This window comes from Crocodylus siamensis, chromosome 1 (genome assembly GCF_052110815.1).
Source record: "Crocodylus siamensis isolate JL-2025a chromosome 1, ASM5211081v1, whole genome shotgun sequence".
Classification (NCBI taxonomy): domain Eukaryota; kingdom Metazoa; phylum Chordata; order Crocodylia; family Crocodylidae; genus Crocodylus; species Crocodylus siamensis.
In genome coordinates, this window is record NC_143395.1 from 71,070,376 (window position 1) to 71,098,373 (window position 27,998).

A 27,998-nucleotide genomic window follows, 5' to 3' on the forward strand; every position below is an offset into this window, starting at 1 on the left:
GGTTCTCACGCCAACCTAGAACCTAGGGATATGGATATATTTGGAGACATTTCAAAAGGCAAGCAGCTGTTAGAGTCTAATTGTCCTTGTGGACAAGCTATGAAGGATATAAATACAGCAAAACTGCTCCAACTGTGACAGTGCTTCATCCAGGGTTAAAAAGTTTGAGCAGTTTTACTTACATTTGTATTGTTTACAGATTTTCCACCAATAACAATTAGCACATAACAGCAGCTGCCCTTTTGAAATATTAGCCTTTTGAAACACCTCCAAAAGTACATGCACCATACCCTAAGACTCGTACAGATCCTAAAATGCAGAGAAAGGGCTCAGGGAAAATACAAAGGAAATAAAACTGAAACCAAATAAAAAACATTCCAAATAATTATCTTTATATTCCACATTTATTTCATCTTCTGCTGGTGTATACCTATACCTGTCCTGTGCCATTTGTGCCTTGACCCTATAAGCCAACCAAGAAGTACGTTTTCCACACTCAAAAAATACCACTATTTGGAAACACTGTGTAATGGTACCCTTCATTTGATCACATCTCTCATAGTAACACAATAATGCAAGTTCTAACTGCTGCCTTTTTTAACGAGTACGTGTAGTGATTCGTGTTGTAAACCTGGGCTATATACAAGGTTAACGTTGCTACGGATAGGTCCTTCTCATGAAATATGAGCACTTACTTGATATCATGTAACCTGCAGTGTTCTCTTCATTTTTCAAGTTTAACAGCTGCTTAATATCCAATATAATATTTTGAGCATATCCCACAATAAAAAACGCATGGATTCTAACAATTAACAAACAGAATACAAAACAGCTCTGGAAATTAGGTTAGAAATAAAAATACATCCATGTTTTTGAGTTATGATACTGACATCTCTAACTCACAGCTGTTACTTTCTTGAACTTGCAATAGATGCTATCAAACTTTTCAAAGACATGTTTGTTTTCTTCCTCTTTTCAAAAGTAAGCCATGCTTATACTTCTTAGTTCTTGCATAATAATGATAATGTAGTGGTCTGAAGAATTTAACTAGGCAAACTTAAAATTCCAAACTCATTTGACCCAAAACAAGGGACATGGAAAAACAGTCATCTTAACATCAACAATGAAATAAAAACAGGATTTAATGCTTACCTGCAGAAGGGCCATTAAAAAAAAAGTTCACCTTCTTGCACATGTGCTCTCTTGAAAGAGTGATATTTATTACACCTTTCTACTGTACATATAAGATACCAATCTCATGGAGGCAAGTTCTCTTATACACTATCCATATGGATCTTGACAAGATGCTCAGGTAATGCAGTATAAAGTGACAGAGTGTAGCCCTGTCATATTTATACATAAAAAGTGAGGCATTGGAAGGCTGTCAAGGAAAAAGATGCAACTCCAATACTATTTCCTCAACAAGGTGTGGTGTACCAACTCAAGAGTGTGAGGTGGTACTGCTGTGTGTGTGAGAAGATGAGATGGGAAAGAACTGGAATTCTTGACTGAATTCTTGTCACTGAATGGGTGTTACTCTCCTATAAAAAAAGTGAGGAACAAAGGTCTAGTTCTCTACGACCTCACCCACATTAACTGTCAAAACACGTTAACTAAACTGAATAAACATCTACAGTTTAGAAGTCACGTAATCAAAAAGTTTACGAGGCTTCAGCATGGTACACACTAATATATCTACATAAAATAAAGACCCAAGGGTTCAGCCATGAATTAGTTTCACAGAAACATTTTTTCTTTTATAAAAAAACCAACCTGAGAAGCCATTCAAGTGACACATTTCATTAACTGCTCCACCTCCTCCTTAATTGTCTCTCCATCTCGTGTTTCCCACGTACAGTACCTCCTCTAACAGTCTGGTTAACAAAGCATCTGACTGGCTCTGCTCCATTCAAACCATTTACATGCTCCTGCTATGACACTACACATGACCTCACCCTCTCATATACATCTCATGAATTTTTGTCCTCTGCCTTGATAGGATTATTGTATCTGCATTCCATCGCCCACTATACTTGCTTATCACTGCTATTTAATTTTCCATACCAGGGTATCCAAGATACAGCTCAAAGGCCAGGTCTATCATGGGTCCTGCAAAGTGCTGCCTATGGGTCTTGGAATGGGCCCACATGCAATCTACACTAGATCTACACAGCAATGTGCTCCACATGCTGTGTGGAGCTGGCAGGTGCATGCTGCATGCAGAGATGTGAGTTCTCCAGAAAATTTTACAACGCCTTAAATAGAGTGTGATCTGATTTAGCATAAAGTACCCCCACATTAATTTTATGCCCCAATAGCCACAAGTATTTGAACTGAAATATTTGATTAGGAAAAAAAATTAAATACAGCACACTTAATGTGGTTTAAATATTATGTTCAAACAAATTCAAAGCTTTATGTGGAAAGAAATTATTTTTATTGGAATACTTGTAAAATGTAAAGACAATATACAATAGCATATACTCCCCTTGCATTGTTTGTTTAAAAGTTAAGAAAAAAAACAAAGACACTGAAAACTGTTGACACTAATTTTAGCACACAGAAAAATAAAACGTCGGAAAATTTCTGGCTGCATGCAATGCATAGGGCTGGTCTGAGGTGCCACCATGGACTAGTTCCACATCATTCATCCAGGCCACAGTACCTAATCATGTTCTACACAATACCTCTCCTCATCTCTAATTATAAGAAAAAACTGAGAGTTTGAGTTCATAAACCCTTTGGAAAGACATACTGAAGCAGATAAGTACTGTAACTTCACACATGTAAAGAAGATTAAAGCAATGTATTATTTCTGGGCATAAAGGCTATGAACCCAAAAGTAGGGATTATACAATAGGACAGGGGTTTTCAACTGGGGGTATTCCTGCACTGCTGCTGCCACAGAACCCCCATCCCTCGATGACTGGCTGCTGGGGGACCCTTTCCCTCCCCCCATGCTCGTCTGGCCACCGAGGGACTCCTGCCTTCTTGACCAGCTGCCGGGGGTACAATGACCCAAATAGAATATAATGAAATAATAAGATGTTTACAAAAGCAGTCTGAAGTTCAAAATAGTCAGTACTTTCTAATATGCTATTAGATTTTAACATTTCAAAAACCTGTGTAATTGATCTTTTTAACTTATTTTCAAAATGAGCTTGACACACTCACCTGAACAACTATCCAAATTGCTGCGATAATAGTTAACAAGTCTGTTCTGTGTATATATTTAAAATATTTACTTTTCTGCTAAATGTATTTTTACTACTTTTTATCCCTCTTAGCTGTTAAATTAATGCAACCATGAAAATAGTACACATTCTTTTCTTAATCATGCATAACCATTACTGTTCATTAACTTCTGATTTTGATGCAGGCTCTCTCAGATTGCAAGCGGAATTTGTAGTATGTGTTTGCTAAAAAACCCTTTACTTGCAAACTAATCATATCTAAGCTGAAAGTCAATAATGATCAAACACAGCTTTAAAATATCATTTTTACCAAATAACTTTTCAGATTTTCACTGAAACAGAATATAATTTTAGAAAAAAAAAATATTAGTTTGACACAACATTGCAAACAAAGGTACCACAAAATAGCTATGGAACACTGTAATCCATGCAACACAAAATTTAGATCAATGAAAGAGAATCTCGATTACCACTGTTTTCTAGCATGTGTGCTTTGCCACTTGGTCATTAACTTCTACCTTAATTTTGTGAGCTTCAGGGTTAACTAGAGAGCAAGCTCCAGTGGCTAGCTTATTTGATATAAACTGTCAAGGTTGTGCCACATTGTTAATCTCCTTTTCCCCTAATCTTCTGGGGTTGTAGAGCATAATTTCATAGTGTATTACAAAAAAAGCAGTGCTAGTAACTGACACCTGGACCCATGCCAAGATAACACAGCTGGCGTGAAGGACCAGTGACAGCTTTAATGTCCAATAGCTTGCAAACCAGGTAGGATTACTTGTTTTTAGACCAAGTTTCATTGACAATATGGGGATATGACTCCAGCAGAAGAACGCAGTATTTATGTCTAGTCCTGACTGCATAAAAGCAGACCTTAATCTGTCCTTTATTTCCTTTTTTAGCTTCCTTTACACCAACTTCATCTGCCCCTTTAATTTCACTATCACATTACATTGCTACTACATCAAAAACAAAGGCAGCTAGAAATACATGCTAAATACAGAACCAGACTGTGGGCTCACAAAAGCCAGGGGATATAAACTGCCTTTGTGTAGCAGAATCTAAAACTAGAAAGTTTGGCTTCCATTTTTCAGTATAGAACAGTTATTTACCCCACAGTAGGGGTCAGCAATGCATTGCAGTGGCAGGCCAGAATGACCCAGCTATGGTCAAAGGCAGGTCAGCACTAGGACCCAGCCCCTTCTGCTGCCCAGCTGAGGCACAGCACGGTCAAAGCCCCCTGTCACCAAATGCTGCCACGGTCCTCACTCCACAAATTGGATCCAATGGCTCCACAAGTCATGCATTACCAACCCCTGGCCTACAGTAACCAGGAGTTCTTCAGGATGTTGCTGTCAATGTGGATCCCACTACAAGCATGCACATACCACATGTGCCCCAAAACAATGTCTGCTGGGGCATATGCACTGTGTGCCACACTGTTTCAGTGCAACAGCACACAGGGCAAAGTGGCTGCAAGCCTCCCAATCCCCATTGTTCTCTCAAAATGTGAAGTCCAGGACAGCTGAAGAATCCAAACAGTGAAAATGCAGGTCAAAGGATTCTTACTTGATTTAGGAGATGATCATCTTAAAGAATCATAGGTAGTTTAAATACCATGAGATTACAGAAGACTAAGTAACAGTTCTCTCATACATCAGCATGGATACATCAAACAGACGATTAGTAAACAGATCATTAAGATGCTGAAAACAAGTAGTTTCAGTTGCATTAATCAGACAGTAATTGCTGTCCTACACTTGGCCTCTGAACTTCCTACTAAGTTTAAGGTACAGCACTTGAGAAAAATTAGTTGATAGCTCCATGATACCTCTTTGAAGTTCCCTGTTCCTGACACATCTGAAACAGGCCAAAGAAGATGCCTGAGCTGAGACGGAACGAGATTTGATGTTCAGTGGGATAGGTAAAACTAGCTTCTAACACACCACATATCTTTGTGTTATCTTTTTACATATGTTTGAAATAGTTTAATCTTTTAAATGCTCAGATAAAGCCAGGAATAGGCAGGTGACAATGTAGATGGTTCTATTGTGTCAATATACGGTATTTTCCCCAAAACTCAGCTCCCCAAAATCAGGGTGCATGTCTTAAGCAGGAAAACTGTTTTCTTTGCTGGAAAGGAAATATGCCTGGAGGCACTGTGCATGTCATACTACTGTCAAAATGGTGGCAACTTGTGTATGGCTGAGCAAACTGAAGAAGCAGAGTCCTGTGTTAACCCTGTCACATCTGAGTATTATAACTTGTGCCTGAAGCAGCAAGGGAGATGCTGGTAGTATCCATCTCCATCTCGTATGCAACAAGAAGAACTTTATTTACAGGAACTTATATGAAGAACTACTTAAAGAACCAACTGCCCTGCTACTGCCCTTGCAAAGGTCTGGAGCCTAACCATGTAAGTTCTCCCGGGAACAAAAAAAAGTGTCCAGAAAATGTAGCATCCCAGGAAACCGTCCTGCTGAGGCAACAGGAAGTTTCTGCCCCATGAGAAGGTTCCTGCTGCCTGCTACCTTACCCAGACCATCTCTTGAGATACTCACTTCCTGGACACTCTTATATTTCCAAGGAGACTTATTCTAAATCACACATTTGGCCATGACTAGAAAAATCTTTTTCTATATTCTGCTTTCCAAAAACAAGATGCATGTTTTTATAGTTTCATAGTTAGTAGGGTCGGAAAGGACTTGAGCAGATCATCAAGTCTGACCCCCTGCCATGGCAGGAAAGAGTACTGGGGTCAAACGACCCCAGCAAGATGTATATCTAAACTCCTCTTAAAGACCCCCAGGATAGGAGCCAGCACCACTTCTCTTGGAAGTTGGTTCCAGATCCTAGATGCCCTGACCGTGAAACTGCGCCTCCTCATGTCTAGTCTGAATTTACCCTCTGCCAGTCTGTGACTGTTATTTCTAGTCACTCCCCCAGTGCCTCCTGGTCCCCCCGACTAGTTTGTAAACGGCCACTAGATCCCCCCTCAGCCTTCTCTTGTGGAGGCTGAACAGGTTCAGGTCCCATAGCCTCTCCTGCTCATCCTCCTGCTCAGTGCAAAGAATTATGACGTCATTGGGATAACGGAGACCTGGTAGGACTCCACCCATGACTGGACCACGGGTATAGAGGGCTATACCCTGTACAGGAGGGATCGTGTTGACAAAAGCGGCAGGGGTGCAGCTCTCTATGTGAAGGAAAGCTACATGTCCCAGCAAGCTGATGTTGGCGACCGGCATGGACAGCTAGAGACCCTCTGAGTAAAAATTTGTGGGGAATACGGCACAGGGGACACAACGGTGGGAGTCTACTACAGACCTCCCACTCAAAGTCCTGAGCTTGAACAGGAGTTCGCCCGGGAACTGACTGAGGCCGCTTGCTCCAGGACCTTGGTTGTCATGGGTGACTTCAATTACCTGGACATCTCGTGGGAAGATCACTCAGCAAAATCTGAGCGGGCGCAAAGCTTTCTCTCATGCATGGATGACCTCTACCTGACTCAAGAAGTCTATGGGCCAACAAGAGGCAAAGCGCTGCTCGACCTGGTACTGGCTATGCGGGACGACCTAATCAGCGACCTAGTGATCGATGGGAAGCTGGGTGACAGCGACCACGAGCTGATCACCTTCACCATCTGCCGTAAAGCTGGCAAGTCAGTCAGCAACACAGAAGTCCTTGACTTCAGAAAAACCGACTTTGACAAGCTCAAGAGGCTTGTCGGTCAGGCCCTCAGGGACCGTGACCCCAGGGAGATGGGAGTTCAAGAAGAGTGGCTGCTTCTCAAGGAAGTGATCCTCAATGCACAAGCTAAATCTATTCCAACACGGAGGAAAGGCAGCAAGAAGGCACAGCAGCCCCCCTGGCTCTCCAGGGACCTAGCGGACCTCCTGCGGCTAAAAAGGAAAGCCTACAAAGGATGGAGGATGGGATTCACCTCCAAGGAGGATTATTCTGCGCTGGTCTGGTCCTGCAGGGAGCAAACCAGGAAAGCCAAGGCTGCAACTGAACTCCAACTAGCTTCAAGCATCAAGGACAACAAAAAGTCCTTTTTCAGATATGTGGGGAGCCAGAGGAAAAGCAAGGGCAATGTTGGACCCTTGCTAAACCAGATGGGGCAACTGACAACTGACGCCCAGGAAAAAGCCAACCTATTAAATAGGTACTTTGCGTCAATCTTTCCTCAGTCCCATGGGAAGCTCATGCCTGCTATGGGACAGGGAGATCTGGGTGAGGGGGATCCCCTACCCTCCATCAATGCTGATCTCGTGAAGGAACACCTTGAGAAGCTGGATACCTTCAAGTCAGCCGGCCCTGACAATCTGCACCCCAGGGTACTCAAGGAGCTGGCGAGCGTCATAGCCCAGCCCCTGGCACGGGTCTTTGAAAACTCCTGGCGCTCTGGTGTAGTGCCCGAAGACTGGAAGAAGGCCAATGTGGTGCCGATCTTCAAGAAAGGGAGGAGAGTGGATCCGGCTAACTACAGGCCCATTAGCCTGACTTCTATCCTGGGGAAGATCTTAGAGAAGTTTATTAAGGAGGCCATCCTTGAGGGACTGGCCCAGGCTAACATCCTAAGGGGTAGCCAGCACGGGTTTGTTGCGGGTAGGTCTTGTTTGACCAATCTCATTTCCTTCTATGACCAGGTGACCTATCACCTGGACCAGGGAGAAGAGATTGATGTCATATATCTTGACTTCAAAAAAGCTTTTGATCTGGTATCCCATGATCACCTCTTGGCCAAACTGGCCAGTTGTGGCCTTGGCTCCACCACGATCCGCTGGCTGGGAAACTGGCTCCGTGGTCAGACCCAGAGGGTTGTAATTGATGGCAGTCACTCATCGTGGTGCCCTGTGACCAGTGGGGTCCCTCAAGGCTCTGTCCTTGGACCCATACTGTTCAACATCTTCATTAATGATGTGGACATTGGAGTCGGGAGTGGACTGGCCAAGTTCGCCGATGACACCAAACTTTGGGGCAAAGCATCCACGCCAGAAGATAGGCGGGTGATCCAGGCTGACCTGGACAAGCTCAGCAAATGGGCGGACGAGAACCTCATGGCGTTTAACACCAAAAAATGCAAGGTTCTCCACCTTGGGAGGAAAAACCTGCAGCTTCCTTATAGGCTCGGCAGTGCTACGTTGGATAGCACTACAGAAGAAAGAGACTTGGGGGTCATCATTGACCACAAGATGAACATGAGCCTGCAATGCGATGCTGCGGCTAATAAAGCGATCAAAACGCTGGCTTGCATCTCGAGCAAATCCTGGGACGTCATTCTCCCCTTGTACTCGGCCTTGGTGAGGCTGCAGCTGGAGTACTGCGTCCAGTTTTGGGCTTCACAATTCAAAAAGGATGTGGAGAAGCTTGAGAGAGTCCAGAGGAGAGCCACGCGCATGATCAGAGGTCAGGAAAACAGATCTTACGATGACAGGCTGAGAGCCATGGGACTCTTTAGCCTGGAAAAGTGCAGGCTCAGGGGTGATCTGATGGCCACCTATAAGTTTATCAAGGGTGACCACCAGGATCTGGGGGAACGTTTGTTCACCAGAGCTCCCCAAGGGATGACGAGGTCGAACGGTCACAAACTCCTGCAAGACCGTTTCAGGCTGGACATAAGGAAGAATTTCTTTACTGTCCAAGCCCCCAAGGTCTGGAACAGTCTGCCAGCGGAGGTGGTTCAAGCACCTACATTGAACACCTTCAAGAGTAAATTGGATGCTTATCTTGCTGGCATCCTATGACCCCAGCTGCCTTCCTGCCCTTTGGGCAGGGGGCTGGACTCAATGATCTCCCGAGGTCCCTTCCAGCCCTAATGTCTATGAAATCTATGAAATTTGGCTACCAAATCGGGCCGAATCTTCATCACATCAAATTGCAGACCAAAGCTTCACACAGCCTTAGTAACTGCAGAGTGGCCTGCAGCTTTGGATCCTCATGCCAAACTTGATGCCTATCATTTAGAACAGTGGTTCTCAATCTTTTTCACACCAGGACCCATTAGCATAATTATCAGTTTGCTGCAACACCCCTCCCCCCAGCTGTTGCATTCAGCCCCCTCCCTTCCCCTCTGGCTCCTGGGCCTGCTCTTACGATGTCCAGTGCTTGCCATGCCCCCAGCTGCATGTCAAGTCTATGCAGGTTGCCCGTGTTGGAGCCTGCATGGGAAAACCACATGATTCCCTGGGACCTTCTTGCGACCCTTTACAATGTTCTTGCAACCCACTTTTTGGTCATGACCCATGGCTGAGAAACACTAATTCAGAAAAGAAGCTGAATCGCAGGACTGTTCAAATATTAAAGAAATCAGGTTTCAATTTGCTAAATTCAAATAGAAAAAGCTCTCTGACAGAAGTGGACTTTGGAACTCAAACAACAAACAGATGACCCCTTGACTGTTTAGAACATCATTCCATATCCCATCTAGGAGAGGGACTGTCAGTCAAACTACAACTGACACCAACAGCTCTGTTGCAAGTTCACCACCAACTGGCTGCTTGTAGCTAAACTTATGAGCCCTGGATCAGGTCATATAAATAAAAGCCCTGTGTGGATCAAGCAGTGGACAGAAAAAGGGAATAATCCCAGTACTGATGCTGTCTCTTGGTATGATTTTCCATCCCCTAAAACTTTCAAATGTAAAGCCAAATTAAGACTAAAATCCCAAAACATTCAGTATGTGTGAAGAATCAGCCCAGTCTTACTTAGAGGACTAACTTCATACACCTATGTTTGACAATGGTCATCTTTGAGCTCTCTGTACTTCTGCTGTCACATCTTTAAATGAGAACACTTACCTCGCAGTTTTTTACAATTCCTAAAACTCATTCGGGATTCTTACACAATTCTTGAATGGTTTACAATCTAACATCCAGCATATTTGTACAACTACACAAGTAAATACTTTTTTTTTTCTTTTAAGGACCTACTTTCACATAATTTCATCATCTAAGAATGACTATCAAAGGTCAAACTAACTGATATCACATTGATCACCAGCAATTAGTTAAACACTGAACAAATTGCGTTCAGCTTCACTTCAACAAGTAATGATTAAATTCCGGTCCAATCAGTTTTACTGAATTGATATATAGCGCCTTGTGCAAGTAGGAAAAACACAGGTACACTCTCATGCTAGAAGTATAAATATGCACAAAAGCTAACTGAGCTCTGAACTTTTAAGCTCTGAAATAAAGAACCCGACAACTTATTTACTAGGTTATATCCCATGATTCATTAAATTTCCATAGAGTAGAAACAAAGGACAATTATTTTCAGTATTTTCTAGTCTAATCTTCCCCCTTTTAAGCTAATACCTGGTACTGCAAGATTCAACAAGTTGTTCAAACATTAATGAAATTAAATGTGCTAAACAGTAATGAATTGAGAAGTACTTTCTAGCCAAAAAGCACATCAAGCTATTCTGAGAGGAAAAGGAAGAAGGAATTTAAAAGCCACCAAATTAAAAAAAAATCAACTTCACTTGGAATAGAAGCCTGGTAACTCATTTTATAGCACGAGTATCTTCCTAGTCCAGGGGTGGGCAAAATACAGCCCGCAGGCTAGATGAAGTCCACCCACTGATTGTATATGGCCTGCAGCTGCACCCTCCCCATGCTCTGCATGGGGCCAAACCCCACATGCTCCTGCCAGGGCAGCCCATGTTGTACTCCTGCCTGCACTTGCCTCGTGCCCTCAAATAGCAGCACCCCAGCATTGGCACAGCTCCTGGCAGGGCTGCTCCAGCTCCCCCTTGCTTGTAGTGGCTCTTCCTCCTTGTGCTGTGCTGCTCCATGCAGCAGGTAACACAGGGAGGCAGCGGCAGAAGCCACAGAGACATGTGCCAGGCACCACATACCCTACCAAGCAGAGGGGAAGCTACAGCCAGATGGATCCTGCCCCAGCATGCAGGGCTCCAGCTCCTGGGTGCCTTCCACCCACTCTGCCTGCCCAGGGCAATGAGCTGCCACCTGCATGTGGCCAAGTGGCTGGAAAGCAGCTGGAGCAGTGCAGCAGGGGCAGGAGGAAGACAACGAGCCACTGGAAGTGGGTAAAGCTAAGCAGTATCTAGGCAGCAGTGGGAGCAGCTCCACTAGGAAGCTGTGCATGCTGACTAGGGCCAGGGCAGTGCCATCATCGGGCCGCTCAGTGCAGATGCAGGCACAGGCAGGAGTGCAGCACAGCGTGGGCTGTTCCCGGTGGGAGTGGGCAGGGCTCGGTCCGGTGCTGAGTGCTGCAGGGGTAGCCATGAGCTGCACGGTGGGGGAAAGAGGGAAGCACCAACTGCACCTGTCTGGACTGCCCGGGAAAACATTAGAACAGTAGAGTAGATTTTGCACCGCATGTGCCTCTTATAACCCCCCCCCTCCCAGCTCCTGGACAATCCCACCTACACACATGCAAACCTACCCCACCCCACCCACAACATACAAGAGTAAGACTTTGTTTTGAGCTATCACGTAATCCCCTCTATATATACTACTCAAAAAAACCCAAACAAATCAAGACAAAAAATCGTTTTTGAAATAAAATTCAAGTGTGTTATAGTAGATGTTTAATTTTTAATGTACGATTTGGTTTTTTATCTATAATTTGTTTAAAATTATATCTTCTGAAAGATTGTGTGTGCAGCCCTCAACAGCTCACCTGTTTGGCCTGCCAACCAAAATAATTGCCCACCTCTTTCCTACTCTGTTTCTCCCACTGTTTCCATTTTATTTTACTTGTTATGTCTGTACACAGCTAATTTTCTTAAGTAAAAAAAAATTCATATTGCTTCCCTGAAGGTTGAAATAAACCAACACTTATACCTAATAACAGTGTTGCTCATTTTTAAGAGATTCAATTTGACCATTTAAATGCCGTAAGAAACAGGTGCGTCTTTGTTGTCTTTTACAGTTGAGTTACTATGGAAGCCATCAAAAGGCTGAATTCTATTGGATGTTCTACCAAACTTGTAAACAGTTTTGAACACCAGATGTATGCTCAAAAAAACAGAGAGGGCCGACAATTAGTTTGTCACGTGAAAGAAATATCCTGGCAGTTATAACAAAATTAGAGCGCACCTCACTATCTGGATACAATTGTAATAAGTTTGTATGCTTTATATTTACAGTAAATGCAAAAAAGCCTTGTTCAAACAAATATTAGACAGCTCAAACTAGCAAAAGAAAGATTGTGAGCCTGAGGGTGCCCACCACATCGTCTACTCCATTATTCTAATGCTCATGTCAACAGATTGCCAAGAAAATTTTGAGAGCACCTAATTTTGTGCATCTAGGACTGCTAAAAACACCCCCCACACACACACACACCAAAAAAAAAAAAAAAGTCTTTTACTCCTGGGGCTAACAACATGGAGCCAGAACAACTGGATTCTGAAGAAATACCTCATGCTGTACTTAAACAATGCCTCTGGGCAATGCTTTGAGGAACTTTGCAGAAAACTGCATTTAAGTTATCTTCTGCCAAAATAATCACAAATACTAAAAGAGACTAGTAAAGTAGGGTCTCAAAAGATCTTCCCCACTCACTCACCTGACCACCCAAAATGTACGATCATGCAAGCAAATTTCAACCTGAAGTGAACTGTTATGGGAAACTCAAATATAAATACTGACAAACTTAACAGATACAATTCTGTCCAAAGTTGCTAAAACAGTCAATATATTCATAGAAAAATGTTCCTATTTATACTAGCAAAATTATAAAGTAGTGCTCCCACAGTTTAACATTATGTTCTTACAGCAATTAACTGCAATAATGCAAACTGCTGACTGCTATGTCATAGTAAATATGCCACTAATAAAGTTTGATGAAAACAGCAGACTGCTACAGGCTGTTCCAAGCCATTATATGTACCCATTTGGGCTACTTGTTTTTATCCCTTCACTGCTCTGAAGCACAAGGTCTACTTGAAGACAAGCAACTACTTAATTTTATAATTAAAGAATTAATTTCAAATGTCCTCCAGCAGTAATTAGCAATCTGTTACTGAAAAAAAAAAAGCCATTTCACCCCATGGGTTTAAAAAAATATCAATTGTATGCATTTCCAGCATAAAAGGACACTAATAGAAACAAATTCATCAACATCTCATCAGTACAAACATTCAATCCAGCTACTAGACAGCACTACTGAGAAGTTTAAATATACAACAAATTCCAGACATTGAAAAATAAATTTATCTGAACTTTCATCAAGTTTCAGCAGCAGTTTTCATTACTTTTAATTGACTGTACTTAAATTCATTTAGAAATCTGAATTGTGAAAAAGGATTTATGCCACGAAAAGTTTTAAATTTATTTCATGGTTTTTTAACCAACCAAGACATTCCAATTAAAATTCCCCTTTGCTTTTCTACTTCATGAAAAAAATGGGAAAGGATCCTGTCTTATGAATAATTTTATACCAATAAGGCAAGTCATTTTGTTATATTATAAAGCAGTGGCAATTACAGAACTCGTTCTGTCCTGGCATAACGCACAGAACCCCAAACTAGTATCGACTGGTTGGGAAGCTTCCCCAGCCAGCTAATGAATAATTTGATAACACTCTAAGCTATTAAAGTGCATTACAGTAACCAAAGTTTTGCAAATTGTGTAAAGGTCCTGTTTAGCATGTCCCTGAATATGTAGAACCTGAAATAGGCAGCAGCTGAGAGTTCTTCCAAATTTATACACTGTCAAGAACAAAACCACCTTAAACTCTTTTTTAATTTACTAGAAACACAAGAGCTTCTAAGTACCCTACTCTGCGGCTCCAAGTCAAGACCATAACAGCCACCAATCCCAAACCCTAATATTCATCTCAATCCACAGAATGTCCTTTCCACCATGACTCCACACAAACACAAGTCAGTAGCCCCTAGCAATCGGCTATTGTGAAATCCACAAAAAGCAGCAATTGCATACTCTCCAAAAACACTAATTATAACGGACCCTTTTAATACTATCCTAGAAACATCCCTAGGCTTTTGATGTTTTAGGTATGGCTGGAAGAGATGCCTGTCCTTTTATTTTTTGTGTCTTCAACAAGCATTCGTCTGGGATGAGCAGGGCGCAAGACTAAATGACCTGGAGTCCCTGCCAGCCCTTTTTTTCTATGATGTTTCTGCCACAACCAGCTTCTAAGTCTTCCACCACTGCTCATGTCTCCAAAGCTGAAGAACAGCTCCTTAGATCAAAGATCCCCTTGCAACAAGTCCTTTTCACAGCATCACAGCTTTAGGATTTGTTTTAGGTGCTCTAGCACATTCACTAGCACAAGTGTGAAGAGCACTCATAAGCTCGAGAAGCAGAAGAAATAACAATGACAACAGCAGGATTCTCACAATTATGAAGAAAGCAAGCAACGTGCACATGCTATAAAAGCAAACCAATCGGACTTCTTGACAAGACAACATGCTAGTCCCCCAGTCAATCAAAGGAAGCCAGCAGCAATGTCATTACCATAACACCCTTCCCCTTCAGAGGATTCCAACACCAGCATTGTGTTTGCTTAGCCCACATGGTAGGATTCACACCAAAGGTCAACATAAAGCCTGTTTAGGCTGGGCTGAATTATTATATACCAATACAGGTGCATTATTTTATAAATTAGTTTCCAGATGCAGACAAAACAAGTGCTATTCATCAGTAGTTTACACCAACTTAACAGGCAGAATACTTTAGTATAAGACAGAAACTTTAAACACAGACAGCAAACACCATACAAGGCACAATGCAATTATTAAATTTGGCAAAACAATGCAAGTGTAGAGAACAACAGCCCCTTTCAACAAGAAGGGTGACAAATCCTGAAAATACACAAGTTAACTGAAATCACCTGCAACATTACCTACATCACAATGACAAGGTAGCAAGTGCAAATATTTGATGATTTATTCTGTTACACTTTCCTCCTCACATTTTTTCCAGGAGTTACCATCTCAACACCTTGATTTCAATTTGAAAGAAAGTGAACCACTCCTCGCCCAATGCAATCAGCATTGCTGTTTGATAGACAGTCCAAATAATAATAACTTTATGTACCGGTGCACTAAGTATACCTTACCAGGCACTAAAAAAACTACACTCCTGTAACCCTTGCATTCGCCAGTTCCAGGCCCAAAAGTAACTGTGTTACTGAAAAGAGGAATTACATATGTACTGCAAAAATTTAAACATTTGACCTACTTACCCCATCCAAAAGAGTATTTGTTAAGTGTGTACGAAGATCTTTACGAAATGGAAACTCCAGGTTTGATACATGAAACACTGAGTTATCTCTATCAATCATATAAACTTCATTCTTGCCATCAATCAACATCATATACCTGAGAAAAATACGAAATGAAAACATCAGACTTTTTACCAACTCTTCTAAGTTTATAAAAATATTTTAATTATGCAACCACTGTAAGAATTAAAAATATGAATGCAACAAACTGAAGGTATTAAAAACATTAAAATGGCAAGGGTCACAGATTTAAGACCATTACTTCGGAAGGTGTCTTTAAATCTTAATACAACTGTAGACATCAAAATATTTACTTAAAACATAGATTATATTTTATTTTCACCTGTAATACATATATATTTACAAAAGGCATCTTTTCAGCAGATAAAGTTAAGAATAGAAGTGAGTTCTATAACTCATATACAACTTCCACTCAATAAAATCCAGGCAATAAGTTTTGCCTTGAGACAGAAATAGAAGTACCAAACTAAACCTGCATCTGGTGTAAACTGACAGCTCCAATGAAGTGTAAAGAGCTATGCAATGGTTCTAATCCAACATTTATTATTTGTATTGCAGTAGTTCACAAAATCCCAGGTCAGTCATGAGGCCTCATTATGCTCAGCACTGTAACCAATGCCGTCAGGAGTCCCTACCCAGAAGTACTTACAACTTGAAAAAGAAAGCTTGTTATGTTGCAACAATGTAGGCCCCTTCTACATGAGCAGGTAAAGGTGGGAAGGGATCTACTCTGTGATTCATACAACTGCACCTCCCCCCATGCCAAACGCGCACAACAGGAGGCACAACTGTGGGATCGCTCATTAGACCCCATCATGCCTTATTGCTGGGGTCTGTGGACCCTGATCCCAGACTCCCCTCACACAGGCAAAGAAGCAGGCTCCTGTGGCTGGGAGCCCCGATGATAGGCTCCCAGACACAGGAGAACCCCATGAACCCCAGAAACAGAGGATCCCCGGTGCAACATTCCCCCCACCCTGGGGGATTCAGGAAAACCCCTGGGGGGGAGAGGGAGGGCAACTGCAGTAAAGGTGATCACCTTGCCCCAGAGAGGTGGGAAAATACCCCAGGACCAAAGGATCATGGTGATCCTCCAGCCTTAGTGGTTTTCCCACACTCCCAGAGTGGGCTAACTGCCCCTTCAGCAATCCTTGAGCCCCAGGGGTTTTCCACATACTGGAGCCCTAGGAATCACAGCAGCTGCTGTCCTCAGGATTCAGGGGTTTCACACACCCCCAAGCCCTAGGGATCATGGCAGCTGTGGTTCCCCAGGGTCTAGGGGTTTCCCTAGGACTCAGAGGTGCATGAAACCCCCAGCCTCTGGGGGTCACAGGTGCTACAATGTCTAGGGCTCAGGAGTTTTTCATTGGGCACGATGTACCACTGTGGATGGGAGCTCCATCAGCTGACAGGGCTCTGAGCAGGAGGGGAGACCCTGCTACATGTACAAATTAAAGGTCAATAGCAACCAGCTATAAAGTACACATTTTTTAAATCTATCTTTATGGATAGTTGGAGCTTTTTATTGTGTGGGAGCTACTTTGCACTTGTTGCTGGTCTCAAAGTAATTGCATAATACCCATGTGTGGAGGGGGCGGGAAGTCATAGTTAATCTCAGTTCAGTATATGCCTTAATCCTCTCAGAAGCTATATCAAGTGTCAACTCACCCCATACCCCAGGCTGAATCCAAACTACAGAGCTCATTGAGGACCGGATGCATGGGACAAACAGTGGCTGCAGCAAGGCAAGCATCAGCAGGGGTCACTTTGCCACAGTGGGGGCAGCAGGATCAAACACAGCTGTTAGCACAGCCCTTGCTCATTACCTGCCACAACAGCCAGTTCCAACAGGACCCTGTAGCCCCAGATTCTACAGAGGGCCCCACCCTCATATTTCCTGGCCCACAAGGACCCTGGAGGCCAGATGTTTGACACCCCTGAACTATTTCATCATAACTATGAAGCCAAAAAGCACTAGTTGTGGACCACAGGCCAGGACATGTTTGTGCTAAGTGCTCTGTGAAAACAGAACTAAAAACTGAAGAGCTCTGAAAAGCTTATAGTCTAAGGATAAGACAAGAGATAGATACAGACATGGAGGCATAAGTTGACATTCAAGTGGTGAATGATAGATGACAGGACAAGAATAGGATGTGAAGGTCTTTGAAAATGAAGATAAAGGGCTTAAGTTTGTGATTGAGAAGGCACAGCCTGTACAGAGAGAGACAAGAAACACTGATGTTAGTGACTGGATATTTGAAAGAGCACTGTGTCAGAGTTTCCCAAAACAGAAAAAGGATATTGCAGTTAAAGATATGAGATGATGACAAGCTAAATAAAGAGTTTTAACTGTTTGGATAGATCGAAGAGGCCATGTAATATTTGAGATGTTATGCAAAGAGAGAACCTGGATGACAGGACATAGGAATTTAAATAAAAGACAACATCCGTACTATGAATCAAAAGTAATAGGCAGGACAGTGGTACTGTACACAGTGATCAAGAAAAATGGTGGGGAGAAGAGTCTGGAGTAGGAAGGGCATTAAGAACTCTGTTTTGGCCTAGTCTAACCTGAGCTAATGGTTAGACATCCATAAAGAGATATCAGAGAAACAGGGTAAGATTCTAGTTTGGACAGAAGATAGATCTCCAAAACAGACAGATGTGGGATCATCAACTTAAAGTTGGTAGCTAAGCTTTTGTTTGCACATGAAACGTAAAGGGAAAAGAGATGATGACCATGAATAGATGTTGCAGAACTTTCACAGAAAATGGAGTTGGGGGAGAACACAAAGAAGGAAGTAACTAAGGGAGAAAATATAGGAGAAGTAGGAGAAGACAGACTCATAACAGCCACCAGACAACAACATTCAGGAGGAACATAGTCACCTGCGAAAATGACAGATGGTCAAGAAGGCTGTAGAAAGACCATTGGTTCTGAACTTTCTTTAGTTACAATAGAAAGCAACATTCAGCATTCTGAAGCCAACTGTGGTACAGTGGGCCATGTCTTGAATTTAAGGAACATGCACAAATGTTCCTTTAACAACTACTTCTTTCATTCTGTTAAAGTTGCTTTGATTTTCAACAATAGGGAAAAATCCAACAAGTTTACTTTCTTTTAAGTTTATAAAACTTTGATTATCCACATCAAATTAGATGTTCTAAAAGAAAATTAAATGTGTTTTGAAGATCAATTGTAAAAGTTTTCATACCTGGAAAAACATTCAAATGTCACTGCTTTTCATAATTCTACCTTACTTTGAATATCTCTTCTTTTAGATGCACAAACAAGTTACGACCAATAACTGCTTCCAAAGGTTACTATACTTCCTTGAACAGGAAGCTAATCAGATCACAGGATCTCTTTTTTTTTTAAAATAGCCCCAAAGGAGTGCTTTTGTAATATGCTTTATATAGGCATAATAAAAGCCTTTGGAATAGCACTTCATAACACATACAAATGTGTTTTTCCATATTTTAACCACACAAAGACTCTATTAGTTTGGCATAATTAACAGGTGCATTCTGCACAAGAAACTGGAACTTGGATGGGCAGTTACAGGTCGATAACGTGTTACATTACACTGATACAGAACGGGGTGGGGGGGATATTTTAATTTACTAGGAATGTCTAATCTAAATTCTATTATAGAAAAATCTCCACAAATGTCCATCGTATATTAGGAGCACCCATCATCTAAATTAAAATACTCAATATAAAACACAGTATAAAGGACTGGTCTTCATCTTGACTTAAAATATCTACCAGCCAATAAAGTGGGGAAAAAGCTCAGGCCACTTAAATCCTCTACTTATTCACTCCTCATAAGAAAAAGAAAATGATGTGATTTAGAGCACGAAGAGACGCTTAAATCCAGATTCTAGCAATGAAGCAAAATAAGCCAAGTTCAAAACAGAGTATTTCACAATTCACTCTGCCAGTGTCTCCCCCTTTTTCAAAACAAGGATGCGCCAACTTGAACCACTCTGTTGATTAATGCTTCACCAGGTCCTCTCATAGGAAGGATAGGTAAACTCTCAGGTACCACATTTCAAACTATTTAGAGGTTTACAAATTAATTCCAATGCTTAATTCCACCAAAACTTTGTGGAAGCTAATGTCAGTTACAAAATGCCGGTTCCTTGCATTTTGCATGAGCTCAGCTTTCCAAGCTATTTTAAGATGAAGCTCCATATAAAGGTGTTACGAATTACGCTCTTAAAGCCACGTGCAGTTCGCTCTAGGCTGGGGCAATGATCACACAGAGCAAGCATCTAAAGTCAGATACAGAATCTTTATTCGCTGCAGCGAGGTGCCTTCGAAGAGGCACCCCGCCTACCAGTTATAATACTATTTTATACCTTGTATGTCAGCATTAGTTTGTGATTAGCTTGTGCTTGTAAGAATACCCAATTATCTAACTAAATTACTATTCTATCCAATCAAGTGACATTGTGCACATGAACACCGAAGTTTAACTCTCGTGACTGCATGTTTTATATATTCTTGCCAAGTAGTCTGCTTGAAAGAAAACAATTTTTGTACTGCTTTCAAGGTTTCTCTGTTGACGAGGCTCCTCTGTTGACCGCATTCAGCTAGTTTCATATCTTATCAGTAACCTTTTACACAGCACTTCTCTTCTCACCCTTCTAGTATGTGCTGTGTCCGCTTCTATGTATTGAGGTTAAAGGTAAAAGAAATGGCCTTACTTCTATATTGCAAAATCCACACACAACAAAGGGCATTGTAGCTTATAACAGTTAACAAAAGCCAGGTAAGAAACTTGGTTTCAGACTGCTAAATACATTATCGGCCATATCTCCATCCCTCCCCACACTGTAACCTCTCCCTGTATGTTAAGGAAGACTGATGATAATACTGACTTCTCCTTAAGAAACAAATCATACCCTTTCCATTACTCACTCCCAACAAGGCAATATTTTCCACATCCCCAGGGCTCTTCTGATGACCTTTACCAATCAGTAGTATTAAGGCTCAAACTTGCAGGTTTAGCACAAAATTTGAAACTCAAAAACAATAGTATGCTATAGCTGCTTAAAATTAACCTGAAACCATTTTAAATTTGGCCAAGTCACTGAAGTTAACCTGAAACCATTTTAAATTTGGCCAAGTCACTACTGTCAGCAATGTCCAGTTTTGCTCAGTGGACAGCTTATGGGATTTAGTTGTTTGGACTGCAAAGTAACAAAAACATCCTCATAGTGAAAAAGCCAAGAATTCATTAAGCTACCAAGAACCCAAATTACTTAGCTACGCAAGATTTCATGAAATATATAGTATAATGAAAAGCACTGCCCCTTCCCCAACAAAAATGTATAACAGCATGCAATTCTTTTAAAAAATAAATAAATAAAATAAAAGAGTAAATGCCAAACTGGTCCGATTCAACATACCCTCCTCCTTTCTCCCAGTACAATACCTAAAAGCTCATGATTCCCCTCAACCATCAGGATGGTTCCATCAGGACTGAAATTGGGGCATGCCTATTACAAGATATATCCACTAAACCTACCTCCATTACTGTGATGCCTAATTCAAATACCAGGTTACAAGTGGTGGAAATACAATATTAGGAACATGGAAACTAATTCATTTTGCATCATGTTTTGTGAGCATACTCAGATAAAATGATTCCAGGACTTCTTAATTATAAATTGTAGCTACTAAAAACAGTGGTATTTGATCAAAATAAACACAAAAGATTGCAGTTAAAAAATAAAGAAACTAAAACCAAGTATTTGACAAGGAAAATGAGGAACTAGAAGTAGTTGCCTCACTTGACAAATAATAAAACACCATGGCCAGGGACAGGCATTCTAAAAGCCTGAGCCTGAATTGATTCAATCTTTGCAGGTTAGTCTAAACCTGCGTAGACTGAATTGATTTGCAAGTGAATAGACATTAACTTTTGATTCCAGAAATGCAGACACATGCCGGCAGTGGCTCAGGCTAGAAGCTGGGGGGAGTTAGAGCGCCCTTCCTTCCCTTCCTCAGCAACCACAAGGCTAGAGGGAACCTGTCCTGGGAGGCCTGGCTAGGCCCCCAGCAGGTGGCCATTTATGATTGGGGAGGGGTTTAAACCCCCATCCAGGCCCGTAAGGACCCCAACCAGGGTGTGCCTGGAGGGGGATGAGGGAAGCAGCCCTTGTCAGGCTTGTCCCCAAGGCCAGACATCAGCTTGGGCAGTGCCTCAGGTGAAGGAAGGCAGGAGGATTAAGCTACTATCTCTTTCATCAGGCACGGGCACAGGGACCCCATCTGGGCTATGCATAGCTTTCCCCCTCCTTGCTGCTCATATGGCAGGGAGCCACGCCAGAGCCAGCCAGCATGGCCCTGCCACCTACCCGGGACTGTGGCTGGGGCTGCGGGGTTGACAGTCACAGAGGGGCCAGCCCAACCTGGCCCACAGAGTCAGGCCTATTCCAGTGGGCTGAGGCTTGGCCTAGGGCTGCACGGATTGCGCCCAGCCCCCCATACCCAGCCTGGGCTGGCCTGCCATGGAGCCACAGCTGGCAGGGAAGGGCCCATCAGGGCTGGCCCAAGCTGGGCCTCAGGGGCAGGGCCCTTCCCAGCCAGCTGCAGCTCTGGTGACACTTGGGCCTGATGGCACAGGTGGTGACTGGCCAGGCCCCAGACTGCTCAGGCCAGCTTGGAGGTGCTAGCGGGCACAGAGCCCAGCAGCTGCCGCCATGCCCAAAGCTGACCCGAGCAGGGTGCAAGGCCTGGGGCAAAACAGGCCATGAAGGGTCCTGGACCTAAAGAAGCTGCCACCACCACCATTGGTGACAGCATCGGTGGCAGAGGAAGGGCAGATAGCAAGCAAGTGGATGCGAAGCCACTGCTGTGCCCAGTTCCGCACTGCCACTGCTCCGCAGGGCCCCCCAAAGTGCAGGGCCTGGGGCAGTCGCCCCAATTCTCCCCCCTCCAGGGACAACCCTGGCCATGGCCCCTGTCCTATGCAGCACCCAGCAGCTACAGCCATTCCACAAGCTATGCATTGGCCAGGGCCACTGGGGCTGTTCTGCCTCCCTCATGTCTAACTGCCACTACCCCTTCTGCACTTCTCTGGGTGGGCAGGTGGGAAGCTTGAGACCAGCAGCTTCTGCCCAGAGCGTGGAGCTCTGGCTCCAGCTCCAGCTCCCCGACACCTTCCACCTGTTCTGCCCAACACAATGAGCAGCTCCTGTGGGTTGGCAGAGTGGGTGGAAGGTGTCCAAAAGCTGGAACGGAGGTCTACACACTGGACAGAAGCTGCTGGGCTCAAGCTTCCACCCACCACCCAGAGCAGCGCTGCTGTGCAGCAGAAGCAGGAACTGCAGCTGGAGGTAAACGAAGCAGAACAGTTTTGCTGGATCCAGACAACACACAGCTTCCCCTCGCCTTCAGCGGCTCCTCCTCTTCCTGTTCTGCTCAGGGCAGTGGGAGGGGGAGGGGAGGAGAAGGGGAAGCTTGAGTGCAGCTCATAAAGATCCAGCTCCAGCTCTCAGCTGCCTTCCACCCGCTCCACCTGCCCATGGGGGCTGCTCATTGTGCAGGCAAAGTAGGCGGAAGGAAGCCGGAGCTGGAGCCAGATCTCCCTGCACTGGGGAGAAGCTGCCAGGCTCATCCCACCCACCCACCCAGAGCAGTACAGCAGAGGCAGGGGCAGCAGTGGCAGCTGGAGGCGAAGGAGGGAGAATACCTCCACCAGCCCCGGCCAGCATGCAGCTTGTGCAGCAGCTGCCAGGTGTTGCACAGGACAGGGAGCACAGCGGCAGTTTCACAGATTTCATAGACATCAGGACTGGAAGGGACCTCGGGAGATCATCGAGTCCAGCCCCCTGCCCAAAGGGCAGGAAGGCAGCTGGGGTCATAGGATCCCAGCAAGATAAGCATCCAATTTACTCTTGAAGGTGTTCAATGTAGGTGCTTGAACCACCTCCAATGGCAGACTGTTCCAGACCTTGGGGGCTCAGACAGTAAAGAAATTCTTCCTTACGTCCAGCCTGAAACGGTCTTGCAGGAGTTTGTGACCGTTCGACCTCGTCATCCCTTGGGGAGCTCTGGTGAACAAACGTTCCCCCAGACCCTGGTGGTCACCCTTGATAAACTTATAGGCGGCCATCAGCTCACCCCTGAGCCTGCGCTTTTCCAGGCTAAAGAGTCCCATGGCTCTCAGCCTGTCATCGTAAGATCTGTTTTCCTGACCTCTGATCATGCGCGTGGCTCTCCTCTGGACTCTCTCAAGCTTCTCCACATCCTTTTTGAATTGTGAAGCCCAAAACTGGACGCAGTACTCCAGCTGCAGCCTCACCAAGGCCAAGTACAAGGGGAGAATCACTTCAGGCTGCAGACAGAGGGGGAAAACTGACCATGCCCCCCCACCCCACCCCGTGGCTCGAGCAGCAAGATGGGGGAATGCAGAGTGCTGCTGCAGTCCCACAGTAGGTCTGAGGGGGGGGAATAAAACCCCTCCCTGCTTCCTTTGCCTCAGGGGGCCATGCCAGGTCCATGTCTGGCCATGCCCCCATCCCTGCTTTGGCTAGACAGCAAAGGGGTAGGACCACCCAGAACAGACAGCACAGCCCAGCCCCAGGCTGAAAAGCATGCTGTGATGCAGGGGGGACTCTGGTTAAACTAGAAAGGGGCCTGGGACAGAAGTGGCATAAAACAGTTTGACCAATACCAGTTAATTCTGACACTATATTTAAGCAGGTTTATCTTAAACCTGTTTCCAGACATTTTGAAACTGGTTTATGTGCACTGAAATTATGTTCTGTTACAGGTTTAGACCAGTTTCTGATCACTTAAACTGGTTTATGTGTAACTTCTGTCCCTAGCCCAGAAAACTGCAATCCATGGTCAAACAGGTAGACTGATGATCGAAAGGTATTGGCTCCCCTTGTCCCCATGCTGTTGCACAGCTATGTAAGTTAGCTAAAATACCTTGACGTTACTTTCAAAGATAAAGGTTCTGTAGTGCCCCTAAGGATGTCAGACAGGTGACTGATGCACCAAGCTATTCATATGGAGAATGCACATTTCTAATCTCAAGAAGTAGTTCACACTAAAAGAAGAAAAAAGTTTCAGAACCATTGCATTGAAGTCTTCAGCAAAAATACTGAAAGAGGAAAACTATTTTAATGAATAATTTCAGAGTAAAAAATGTTGGAATGCTGTTTAGTTTTCTCCAATCTAAAAAGCAGAAATCCTTAATGCATCAGCAGACACATTATTAGAATTAACCTCTGAGAAGGAATGATAAATACTTACATGAACAGGAACATATAACTCATATATAACCCGAACAAGCACATATATTTGCTTGAATATTTAAATAAATTCAACAGTAGTTTGCAATTCCTTCTCAGGGATAAATTAATTACAACAAATTGCTAACTACAGCAAAAGATCTAAGGACATCACATCCAAGCTGAAATGTCTTTTCTTCAAGACATTTATTCAAGACTTCCAACACAGTTGATTGGGTTGTTTAAAAATATTTCTGAACATACAAATATTCAACCTTTAAATACACAGTTCAATTTTCTGAACCCCTGTGGTATCTGATCTTACAGTCTTCCAATTTTGTTAGGGCATTTCTTTGGGAAAAAAAGAGCTACTTCATGCGGAGACCACGCATTTCCACACGACTATGGAGCAAGTGAAAACTGAAAGAGAAGCCTACCTTATTTCAACACACTGGCTGAGATGCGTTAAGAAATTATTTGACATGAATGTGTATGTATGCCACATACCCACCTACCCACCCATCCACACACCCACCCTCTCTACCCCATAAGTGAAAAGATAAAACTTTACAGAGGTTGACAGACAGTGTAAGTGAACACCTATATCGTCATCAAATGAGTAAAGGCTGTTTTATTGCCTTTTGTATAAAATGGGACCCAAGGTTAAACTAAATTTGGTTGATCTGAAGATACATTATGGAAGAGGGAGGTTAAAACATATGGCCCACTTAATGTATCTACATGCTTCATGGAATACATTCAGCTCATCATGAATCTGAACTTTGATTTTTTTTTTTTTTTTTTTTTAAATAATAGCATACGTGGCCGCAAAAACCAAAAAAAAACCTTTCTACCATGAAACCAATGAAAAAACCAACAACAACAAAAAAAAAAAAAAGAACAACGAAGGAAGAATTTACCAGAGCTTGCCTAGGGCTTCAAGCAATAACTCAGATGTCAACTACGCCACCCCCTATTAATCTCATTAGGACATGTGCTTGAACCTTTTTAAATTCAAGGCTCCCTTTGGAAAAATGCCAATCTCTTAATTCTCACTTATTTTTTCACTAGAGGAAAGTAATACAGTGATTATTCTGTTGCAAAGATCTCAGAAAAATCACAGCAGGTCCAAATGTTTTTGACACTATAAATTCCCATTTGAAATTTCTGGGTTTCATCTTGTGAATCATCTTTGCACACCTAAACATGCTAATATTGTGTGCTACCCCACTGCACCCTTGGAAGGCTCTCAAGGCACCCCACAGAATGGTGCGGCACCCTGGTTGAGAACCACTGCATTAGAGCAAGGGTACTCAACCTGCAGCACACAATCCAATCCATGGCACCACGTCATCCAGGCCACAGGGCTCCCCATGAGTCTAGAAATCTGGTGCAGGGGAGTAGTGGCACTGTTCCCCTGCTCCCAAATTTCTGGACCCATGGAGACCCGTAGGCCCAATACTGGATGAAGCACCCAATCTCAGCGTGCAGGACTGGGCAAAGGCAGCACTGGCTCGCCCCCACCAAAGTCAAATCCCAGCACACGGAGGCAGAACCCAGTCCCAGGGCCCACTTCTAGTGTGAAAGTTCGAGAAGGGTGGTACCAGGCCCCAGGACCAAATCCTGGCACTCGTCTGGCCTATAGGGCTGAAAGGTTGAGCACCACTGCAGTAGGGCATCACCACTAACATGTGAACGGAAAGTTTCGCTGGCCACTTTAATTGTTTAACTATTAGCAATTTTAGCAGAAAGTAGAAAGAATAGGTAGAAAGCAAACTTCAAACTAGGAGCACCTGCAGGTAAAGAAGAACAGATGGAAAAATGAAAGAGAAAAAGGGAGAAAAGCAGGAGAAAAGCAGACAGGCCGAATGAGCAGTGACCTAAAACAAGCAGATTTTCTCAGAATAATACTACATTAGATGTTAACATCATGCACAAATAGTAAGAAATTGAGCTAAAGTCCAGTTTCTACCTTGGATCACTGTAGACAGAGGCACAGGAGGGCCACAGCACACAGAGCAGGATCACAGTGGTGCAGCTAAATGCCACCTGAATGGTAGTATTTTTGCATTCCCTCTATAACGACAACTTTCATGGCTCCTGCCCCCAGTCACCTCTCCTCAGTTATGTTACTGTGCACAAATATCTAGCATCATTATGGGTTCAGGAGCAGCACACAGTCTTAAAATTTATTGCATTTCCTTCAAAATAAGATGAGGTCCTCCCACCTCCAACCTGCATGGAGAAAAAAGCCTATCATCTTACAGTCACATAAAAGAAAACCACTTGAAATACATTTTCTACCTTCAAACTGATGCTAAAAGCAGCATGTGCTCAGTAATGGTAACCAATTATGAAATTGATTAAATGAAGTCAACACTGAGCATGACTATAAAACACATGGCCCATACTGGGCAAACATGGTGATGGAAACCTATCACAAGGTTAGGGTAGCCCATCTAAATGAGATATGCTGAATGGGTATTAGCATATTTCCCTCAGCACTGACTCTTTTCCAAGTCACGAAGAATCATAGAAAATTAAGGTTGAAAGGGACCTCAGGAGGTCGTATAATCCAACCCCCTGCTCAAAGCAGGACCAGCCCCAACTAGATCATCACAGCCAGAGCACACTGCTGACTCATGTTCACCTTATTGTCTACTGTAACCCCCAGGTCCTTTTCTGCATAGCTGCTGCCCAGCCAGTCAGCCCCCAGCCTGTACTGGTGCATGGGATTGTTCTATCTGATGCACTTGTCCTTGTCATGAGATTCCTTTTAGCCCCAATCCTCCACTTTGTCTAAGTCGCTCTGAATCCCAGCCCTACCCTTCAGCATATCTACTACTCCCCCCAGCTCAGTGTCACCTGCAAACTTGCTGAGGGTGCACTCTATGCCATCTTCCATGTCATCGATAAAGACACTGAACTAAACTGACCCCAGAACCAAACCCTGGGGTACTCCACTTGACACTGGCTGCCAGCTAGACACTGTCATTGTCTACTACTCTCTGAGCCCGATATTCCAGTCAGTTTTCTATCCACCTTACAGTCCATTCATCTAACCCATACTTCCTTAGCTTGCCTGTGACAGTGTTGAGGGAGACCCTACCAAAAGCCTTGCTAAAATCAAGGTACACTACATCCACCATTCTCCCCACATTCACCTCGTCATATAAGGCTACAGTATGGAACTAGAGATTCCGTATCAACTTCCTCTTCACTCCCACAGCTGAGCTGCACCTTTCTTTCCCATTTCCAATGATTCCTGTTTCTTTGCCAGCTTTAAATGCCTGGCAAACATCA

At 43.5% G+C, this 27,998-nt stretch overlaps 1 protein-coding gene across 3 annotated transcripts in view; it reads right to left on the reverse strand.

The window, feature by feature from the left end:
- RNGTT (RNA guanylyltransferase and 5'-phosphatase) overlaps nt 1-27,998 on the reverse strand; it is a 398,444-nt gene that overhangs the window by 239,491 nt on the left and 130,955 nt on the right. For all 3 annotated transcript variants that reach the window (XM_090036469.1, XM_090036479.1, XM_090036459.1), the window contains exon 9: nt 15,381-15,516. In XM_090036469.1, coding sequence (XP_089892595.1) covers nt 15,381-15,516 — 136 coding nt within the window. The remainder of the gene's footprint in view (nt 1-15,380; nt 15,517-27,998) is intronic.